This window comes from Bos taurus, chromosome 5 (assembly GCF_002263795.3).
Source record: "Bos taurus isolate L1 Dominette 01449 registration number 42190680 breed Hereford chromosome 5, ARS-UCD2.0, whole genome shotgun sequence".
Taxonomy (NCBI): Eukaryota; Metazoa; Chordata; class Mammalia; order Artiodactyla; family Bovidae; genus Bos; species Bos taurus.
In genome coordinates, this window is record NC_037332.1 from 27,254,922 (window position 1) to 27,264,481 (window position 9,560).

General features: G+C 49.6%; 1 protein-coding gene across 1 annotated transcript; it reads left to right on the forward strand.

Annotated features, from left to right (window-relative positions):
• Window positions 1-1,629: 1,629 nt before the first annotated feature.
• KRT2 (keratin 2) lies at window positions 1,630-9,558 on the forward strand. Its single transcript, XM_024992426.2, has 9 exons — window positions 1,630-2,208; window positions 3,481-3,695; window positions 4,062-4,122; window positions 4,941-5,036; window positions 5,661-5,825; window positions 6,085-6,210; window positions 7,313-7,533; window positions 8,660-8,694; window positions 8,798-9,558. The coding sequence occupies exons 1-9, from the start codon at window positions 1,630-1,632 to the stop codon at window positions 9,151-9,153; spliced, it is 1,854 nt and encodes a 617-aa protein (XP_024848194.1). The 3' UTR covers window positions 9,154-9,558.
• Window positions 9,559-9,560: the final 2 nt, after the last annotated feature.

Sequence of the window (9,560 nt, forward strand, 5' to 3'; positions counted from 1 at the left end):
TTTCTTAATGCTAACTCTGCCCTAGGATCTGAGAAATCCTAGGGAAATCTGTAACTTGTGGCATGGTTGTGGAGGTGCACAGTCATAGCCATCAGAAGGGAGAATAAGATGCTAAGGGTGAAAGGAAAAGAAGGTATCTATGCGTCACCCAAAATAGTAATGAGACCTAACACTTGTATCGTGTGTCATGGTTTCCAAAACAGTTCGAATGAACTTCCCACTTTATAGGTAAGAATACAGAAACAGCATTTAATTCAAAGTCACAGAGCCAGTAAATGGAAAAACTGGGGACTCAAATCCAGAATGTTTGACATTAAGTTCCATTCTAGTACTGCATACTGCATCTCCCATGTATATGGTCACATAGACCAAAGAAGGACCTTGGTTGAGTTTAAGCATGGAGACTCCGTGTACTCGGTGACTTGATGGGTCTTCTGATGTTCATTCACCTCTGGGTATCATTGAAGAGTCCAGCTTCCAAACTGCTTAGCATGATCACCAAGTAATACATGATTACTAAATGGCTGAATCAATGTACACTTGGAACTTGGAGTTGCATAAAGCCTATGATTGCCATCTTTTGTTGTGTACCTAGAGTTAGACAGACCCAGGGACAGAGGAACTTCTCTGAAGGCCTTCATTCTCTGGGTTTTCATGTAGAAAAATCATGGAGTTGATAGTTATAAAGACCTGGTTACAGGAAGGAAAATTCTCCTCTTGTCAGTGACTGGCTACTGTGGAGTCCTAGTGTGGTATGGGAAGGGAACAGTCAAGATATTTTGCAAACTGACAACTTTTTTTTTCTTTATTCTCTTCTTTTTTTTAAATTTCAAAGTCTTTATTGAATTTGTTGTGGTATTGCTTCTGTTGTTTATGTTCTGGCTTTTTGGCCATGAGGCATGTGGTATCTCAGCTCCTCAAGAGGGGATCAAACCCTCACCCCCTGCATTAGAAGGTGAAATCTCAACCACTGGACCACCAGGGAAGCCCTAAAACTGACAACTTTTTTGAAGCATCCTTGGTCAACTCCTTTCTGTGACAGGTAGCGTGTTTCCCCACATGGCATTCATGCTCTGAAAAATCCCTTGTTGAGACTCTTCCTGGCACAGAAGAAAAAGCAAGGGGGAACACTGAGGCTAGTATTGAGGAGCCTCCGAAGTTTCTAAGCCCGTCATCTCTTCCATCAGCAGAACTGGGTGGCGAGCCTCCAGAGGCCCTAGGGGCAGCTGGCCTCCCTTGGATTGGTCCAGAGCAGGGAGCAGCATTCTGCAGAATGCCCTTTTTTTTTTTCCCCAGACTGAGAAACTCATCCTGACCTCCTCTTTTGATGATTTTACAAAAATTAAATGGTGTCACAGATGCTCAGATAAACAGAAGTTTGCAATGAAAACAAGTTCTGGGAGGGAGCTGATTAATAGATTTTTAAATGGCTATTAGCTTGATAATCACTCACCAGGAGTAGCTTCCAGGCAGACCAAACTCTTGCATACATGGGCCCACACCCATGCACACCACCACCTAGTTGGCAGGTATAAAAGGGGACCATGACAGTCTTCCAACAGCAGTGCTGAGTCTCCCATCGGAACTCCTCTCGGGAACCTGCAACTTCCCTCTCCGGGCAAAGGCATCATGAGCTGTCAGATCTCCTACCAGTCTCGAGGAAGAGGAGGAGGTGGAGGAGGATTTCGGGGCTTCAGTAGCGGCTCGGCCGTGGTCCCCGGTCGAAGCCGGCTATCAGGAACCAGCTTCTCCTGCTTGAGCCGCCATGGCGGTGGCGGCGGGGGCTTTGGCGGAGGCGGATTCGGCGGAGGTGGCTTCAGCAGTCGGAGTCTCGTTAACCTTGGAGGGTCCAGGAGCACCTCCATTAGCGTGGCTGGAGGAGGTGGAAGCTTTGGCTCCTATGGAGGATTTGGTGGCAGAGGAGGTGGCTTTGGAGGCGGCCTTGGCGTTGGAGGAGGCAGTTTTGGTGGAGGCCGCTTTGGAGGTGGTGGTGGCTTTGGAGGTTTGGGGGGTCCTGGTGGCTTTGGGGGTCCTGGTGGCTTCGGCCCTGGAGGATTCCCTGGTGGAGGTATCCACGAAGTGTCTATCAACCAGAGCCTCCTGCAGCCTCTCAATGTGAAAGTTGACCCGGAGATACAGAACGTGAAGTCTCAGGAGAGGGAGCAGATCAAAGCTCTCAACAACAAATTTGCCACTTTCATCGACAAGGTGAGTCATGAGAAGCTGGCTTCATCTAAGGCTCAGGATGCCCTGCTTCTTTCAGTGCTAACTGAAAAGCAAATGATAAAGATTCATTTTTTAATAAGCCATAGGTGCAGTCTGGAGAAGGCAATGGCACTCCACTCCAGTACTCTTGCCTGGAAAATCCCATGGACTGAGGAGCCTGGTGGGCTGTAGTCCATGGGGTTGCTAAGAGTCGGGCATGACTGAGCGACTTCACTTTCACTTTTCACTTTCATGCATTGGAGAAGGAAACGGCAACCCACTCCAGTGTTCTTGCTTACAAGAACACTGGAGAATCCCAGGGACGGGGGAGCCTGATGGGCTGCCGTCCATGGGGTCGCACAGAGTCGGACATGACCGAAGCGACTTAGCAGCAGCAGCAGCAAGTGCAGTCACACTGTCCTGGGTAATTGGCAGTATCCACAGGGGAAAGATGCAGGCTTCATGGGTGCCATTTCCATAATAGTCTGCGGTTGGGAATTAATTGTGACATTGGCTTTACTGTCTCAGCCTAAACAAACAATACTAATGGAAAATTCTGAAAATCAGTAAAAACCTGACACAGACAAGAAATGGACTATTTCAAGCCAAGTGTTTTAGAGGGGGTTGGTAAAACATCTTCTGAGACTGTTCTTCCTTCCCTAGAAGTTATTGCTCTATTAAATTCTAGGAAGCTAAGCCTGAAATATCAATTTAGGAATGAATGAACTTCTGCCTTCAGGAGAAGCTTTCTTAGTTTTATAAACCACAAAGTTTTTAATTGATGTCACTTTGGAGTGTGATAGGGTTCTCTCCCATTTCAAGGCAGAGAAACCTGTCTAAAAATTTACAAGGCTCTTAAAAATCAGATGGAGGAGCCCTGCCCTTATACTCATAGCCCTTAGGAACAGTGCCAGTGAAAGCTTGCTTTTGGTTTTCCCCAGAATTTATGGGACCTTTATTGGAAATTCAAGTAGGATCAGGGAGGGAGATGGCCTGGAGTTTTGAAAGCACCTGCAAACAAAATAGTGGATGGGAAAGTAGGAAAAAGAGTGCTCTGCGTGGAGAGTGCCGGATGTAACATTTAGGAGCCTACAGAACTTTCCAAGTGTGGAGGCAGAGAGCTCAGAAGCTCTGCCCAGCGTGATCCGGCATGCAGCTGGGGAGGATGAAGCCACGTGGTTTTCCCTATCTCCTGAAGGAGAATCAGAGCTGACCCTGGCCTGTCGGTCGGAAGGACAACCCAGAGCTCATGTGCTTTCCTTCTGGTCCCCGCAGGTGCGGTTCCTGGAGCAGCAGAATCAGGTGCTGCAGACCAAATGGGAACTGCTACAACAAATCAATGTGGGCACCCGTACCACCAACCTGGAACCCCTCTTCCAGGGGTACATCAGCCAACTGCAGAGTCATTTGGACAAGCTTTATTCAGAAAGAATGTTACAAGAGTCAGAGCTGAACAACATGCAGGATCTTGTTGAAGATTTTAAGAAGAAGTAAGTGGCAGAGTGAAAACTGGGTGGAGATAAACCTTGATTTGAGCCCATCCAGTCATTGCCCCAGAAAACCACTCATCTCCCAGTTGCATTTGTGGGGATAAAGGGGAGAGCCTTCTGTATCTTTGCTGATTGTTTGGGAGGAAGACATTTAGGGCTTTAGAGATCATGTTTTTGACAAGTTTGATGGTTAATTTATAGAAAAGCATCCTCATCTGGGTTCATCATTTCAATTTAGACAAAAGTATTTTTTAATAGTCCCAGGAAATGGAGTATTTTGGGTGAATCCAGTAGGAAAAGGAAAAAAAAAAAAAACGGGAAACAAACTAGTACTAATCTAACTGCAGTGTCCTTGGGTACCAACAGGTATGAGGATGAAGTCAACAAGCGCACAGCTGCTGAGAACGAGTTTGTGACACTTAAAAAGGTGAGTGAGAGAATGTCATGGTTGGGGTGGGAGTGAGGATGCATCAGAGCCCATTGTGCCCAGATGGACAAGCTGGAGCACACCTCTGAGTAAAAAAAGCACCAGCCAGGAAAGGGTGAAGCATGTCCATGGCTGGTTCTCATGGAAATAAAGGTGTCTCTGTAGTTCAAGCTTCAGGCAATTTCTGCGCTTTTGCTAGGGCATTTCCCATAATTACGTACTCAAAGACTGTATTGAGTCTTGAAAGCTATGACCATAGAAAGCACTTGGTTTTTTTTCTAAAGGGCCGAGGAAGGCATGGGACTTCCTTAGATTGCCTACTTAAAGGTGTAGTCAGTTGGGCTGACAAAGGTTTGAGCCTGAAGGCAGAAGCGTGTGTTCTCAGCCTGGTTTCTGCAGAGGCTTTGGTGTGAAATCCAGAAGAGGTGGGATGGATAGATAGGATGGGAGAGTTGGGGACTGACTGTTAAAAGCCACAGAGGCTGTTATGCTCTTTGGTGGAAACACAGAGCATACCAAGCAAGAAGGAGAGAATGGTTGACAAAGCTCGGTCCCATCAGAGCTCTGATGGTCCTGGGGGAGTGTGAGCAGTGACGTGGGCATGTAGCCCCCTGCAGAGATGCACTGTGGACTTCATGCCAGATGAGGTCCTGTGGGGTTGTGGATTGTCTGCGGTGCCTGGGATTTTGGAGAGCAGCTGACAGGGACTGGGTGGAGGAGTGGCAGAGAGACCGCAGGGCAGGGCCCATACACAAAGCACTGCAAGGTGGGAATGGGGGGGCTGTGAGCTTCACCAGAGACCCTGACCTTCCCTGTAGGATGTGGACCATGCCTACACGAACAAGGTGGAGCTGCAGGCCAAGGTGGACTTGCTGAGACAGGACGTGGAGTTCACAAAAATGCTCTTTGATGCAGTAAGTAGGCTGCTCTTAAATGGACCCTTGCTACCTACCCTTCCCCTCAAAGGAAGTCCTCTCCCACTGGGAAAGGGGGCTGTGGGTGGGGTTCATGGGTGGCTGACTTCAACTGATCAATGTCTAGGCCACTGGGAGCTTCTTTGGTATAGGTCTTGGAGGAGAAGAACTTTCTCCTCTGATGTCACAGGAAGTAATGCTCTATTAGGACAAATTCCCTCACTCCAGCTCCCCTTAGGAAAAGACTCACCCTGCTTCTCTTCTTATATCCAATATATTTCAGAGGTCAAAATATAATGTACTCCCCGCTTCCCTGCCCAAGTGCACACACATGACTTCTGCAACAGGAAGTACAATTTAAGGCATTTGCCATCAACTGGCTTCTTTCTGGGGGCACTTATTAAGCTGCATAAACTAGGAGGCTCAGAAATGCAGACCCCCCCACCCCGGCTGTAATTCTCAGTACTACCTGACTGGGAATGGTGGCTATATCACTTTACACCCCACCCAGTACATAGTTAGTCTGAGATTCTGCATTTCCCTGACACCGGGGGAGGGGAATCCCTCCTCACTGCCTGTGGCTGTGGGCAGGGACGTCGTGGCCAGACCTTCCCTGTGTTGCAGGAGCTGTCCCAGATGCAACAGAGTGTCACCGACACCACCGTCATCCTGTCCATGGACAACAACCGCAGCCTGGACTTGGACAGCATTATCACTGAGGTCCGGGCCCAGTATGAGGAGATTGCCCAGAGGAGCAAGGCCGAGGCTGAGGCAGTGTACCACAGCAAGGCAAGTTCTGGGTGGGCAGGGAGAGCCGCAGCTCTTTCTAATGAGCTGTGTTCCAGCCCAGCCAGTAAGTGTACAGTAAGATTACTGGTGGTTTTGTCTAGTGAAAATTGGGCATCATTCCCAAGAAAGAGTGTTTATAGTACCCCAAATGCCCTCAGTCAAGTATGGCACTGGTCCCCCATCTCCCACAAATGCAGACATGACATTCAGCTTGGTTGACCCTCCCTGATTAGATAACTCTCCTCCTCTTTCCGTGCAGTATGAGGAGCTCAGGATAACTGCTGGAAAGCACGGAGACAGCCTGAAGGAGGTCAAGATGGAGATCAGCGAGCTGAACCGCATGATCCAGAGGCTGCAAGGCGAGATCGCGCAAGTGAAGAAGCAGGTGGGGTGTACGCCCTAGGATGACTGCAGTTCTCCTGGCTGAGTGCAGCTCAGGGTGGGGTGGGAGGTGGTGTGCAGGTGTGCAGGTGTGTGTGTGTGTGTGTGTGTGTGTGTGTGTGAGAGAGAGAAAGAGAGAAATTCTAATATAGTGTATGTTGATCACAAAAACCTTGGGCTTGACATAATTAAGACTTAGAACAATTTTAGAGTGATCAAGAGACATTCTTGGGGCTTTCCTGATAGCTCAGTAGGTAAAGAATCCACCTGCAATGCAGGAGACCCCAGTTTGATTCCTGGGTTGGGAAGATCTGTTGGAGAAGGGATAGGCTACCCACTCCAGTATTCTTGGTCTTCCCTTGTGGCTCAGCAGGTAAAGAATCTGCCTGCAATGTGGAAGACCTGGGTTCAATCCCTGGGTTGGGAAGATCTGCTGGAGAATTCTATGGACTGTATAGTCCATGGGGTCACAAAGAGTAGGACAGGACTGAGCAGCTTTTGCTTTCACTTTTAAGGCTCATTCTCAAGTAGGGATTAAGTGCAGGGAAAGAATTGTGTTAACTTTTTGATTGCTTTCATGGGTGAAATGGAACAGTGGCTTACGAAGCTAGAGGTCATGGTTTACCAAAGATCACAGGCGTCACCTCCCATTTGTACCTCTTTGCACAGCTGGCTGTGTGATGCAGGGGCAGGGAGTGCTGCAGGGGGTTGGCCAGGTTTGGACATTAGCTCTAGAAGAGGTAATGTGGGGCAGAGAACTGACTCCACAAGCAACAGAAGTTCTATGAAGCCATTCACATCAGTGTTTGCAGCTGCAACTGTAAAATAGGGTAATGACTCTGGTCCTAGATTGTGAGCATCAAAGGTCATGATGGGGAAAGGGTTAAGGGTCCAGTTAAAAGGGACTTGGGAAGACAGAGGCTCAGAGACAGCAGCAAGTCTTAGCAAGTTGCTTGTAACTTGCATTAACTCTCTGGTGACACACTTCCAGGGCCAGTGATTCTGGCTTCTCACACCCTGCACATCCTTGCTCCCTCCCTCTCCTCCTCTGCCAAGACAGATTGCACTTCCTGTCCCAACAGAAACCTTTTCTCCTTCTCTCCTAGTGTAAGAATGTACAAGACTCCATTGCAGATGCTGAGCAGCGGGGAGAGAATGCCCTCAAAGACGCCCAGAGCAAGCTGAATGATCTGGAAGAGGCTCTTCAAAAAGCCCGCGAGGACCTGGCCCGGCTGCTGCGTGACTACCAGGACCTGATGAACACCAAGCTGTCCCTGGATGTGGAGATTGCCACCTACCGCAAGCTGCTGGAGGGCGAGGAGTGCAGGTGAGGGGCCCCAGGAGGCCAGAGGGTACCCTGGTCTACCTTCTCCTCTCCTGGAGCCAGGGCTGGAGGTGGAGGCAGAGAAAGCAGGGGCAGGGGCAAGGCCTTCTGACAGCTGAGAGCTGACCTCCCTGGAGAGATTCAGGACATAGAGCAGCAGTGAGCAGCTGTAGGCTTATCAGTGTGGAACGACTAACAAGGCAGGTTAAATTTTAAATTAATGAAGCAGTAAATTAATCTTTCTCTTTTATGAAAGGGAAAACTGATGGTGTGAACAAAGATTAGTTCTCAACGATCTGAAACATCATCTCTGGGTCTGCAGGGTGTGTGGCGTCTTCTCCTTCCACCTTGTGACGCAGCGTGGGATGTCGTGGGTTGGAAGGTGCCGCCTGGCTGGGGCATGCCCAAGGAGCAGGCACCAGATCTAGCTCTTTGCAGGTTTCTTGAGTGAACTACAGAGCCATGTGTTAACCTCCGGAAGGGAGCCTTTCCTTCCTCTGTGGTCTAAGACCCTTGTCAGTGTCCTCAGTACCCCTGGTGATTCAGTCTGGCTGAAGCAATTAGACGGCAAAAGCTCCTCGGTCCACCAGAGAGCCAGTATTACAGAGAAGGAGTGGCTTTGGCTTTGCTCGGGCTGCTGCTGGGTACCTGTCTGGAGGCCGGGCCTCCTCTCCCCAGCTTGCAAGATGATGTGGGAATGAATTCAGATGAAGCAGGGGAGGGCGGTGTGGGTGCAGGGCAGGGAGGCTGTACAGAGTCGCAGTTCTCTCTGATTTGAATGTTGACAGAACAGTCTTCATTTGAGAATTTCTGGTGTGGCTTGGATTCTGCATATCAGACTCCCTAAGATGGATTTAAATAAAACAATGGGTTCCCAATTCAGAAGTGAATTTGCTTTCGATCAGTTTTATCAGAGCACAAATTGAGATGACTTGGGATGCCAGACTGTGGAAACATGGGGCCCGTCCCCATCTCTGTGATCCGCAGCACCAAAGAAAGTGGGCTGTGTGAGGCCGTGGTGGCTGAGTTTTGAGGCTGACATGGGTGGTTATAGGTGGAAGTTGTAAAACCACGTATGCAGAGTACCTAAGTGCTCTGCCTAGAGTTATCTTTTCTCTCTCTCTGGCAGGATGTCTGGAGACCTCAGCAGCAACGTGACTGTGTGTAAGTGCGGGGGGCGGGGGAGTGGTCCTGTCCTGGGGGTGGAGTGGGGCAGAGGCGCCGAGGCAGTTGGCACTGAGGTATAATGCTGTCTGTCTCTCTGCAGCTGTGACGAGCAGCAGCATTTCTTCAGGCGTGGCCTCCAGGGCTGGCTTTGGAGGTTATGGTTCTGGAGGTAGAGGGTCCAGTTATGGAGGAGGATTCAGCTCTGGAAGCAGGAGTTACAGCTCTGGAGGCAGACGATCTGGTTCCAGAAGTGGCGGTGGAGGGAGCTATGGCTCGGGAGGTGGCTCTCGAGGAGGCTCTAGTTCAGGAGGAGGATACAGTTCTGGAGGGAAACACAGCTCTGGAGGCGGTGCCAGAGGAGGGTCCAGCTCTGGAGGGGGTGGTTATGGCTCTGAGAGGGGTGGTTCTGGCTCTTGTGAAGGTGGCAGTTCCAGTGTGACCTTCTCATTCAGATAAGGAAGGAGTCCGCCCTTGACCCTCCCCCTCCAGAATGCCTGTCTCTGTACATCTAACTGACAGCAAGTCAGATCTTGTGATCCACCTCTCACGGCATTGTGGGGCAAAGAGATGCCCATAACCAATCAACTGGAGCCAGTAACACCCTCTGTCCCAAGGGGAAGAGTCTGCATTGTTTAGGTTTGAGCTTCCAGCCCTGCCCCATTCCCTGCCCCTTCTTGCAGTTGCCCTTTCAGTGGTCCTTCTCCCAAAGGGTATTCTGTTGATCACCCCATCTGTGCCTGTGCCTTTTCCCTGGTGGTGCCCCCAGGGAAACATGCTTCTGTGTATATAACTCTCTTGTTGGCTTTGCAGCTAAAGTGTTGTGGTCTTGGTGTCTGCACAATAAACTTCATTTGCAACTCATA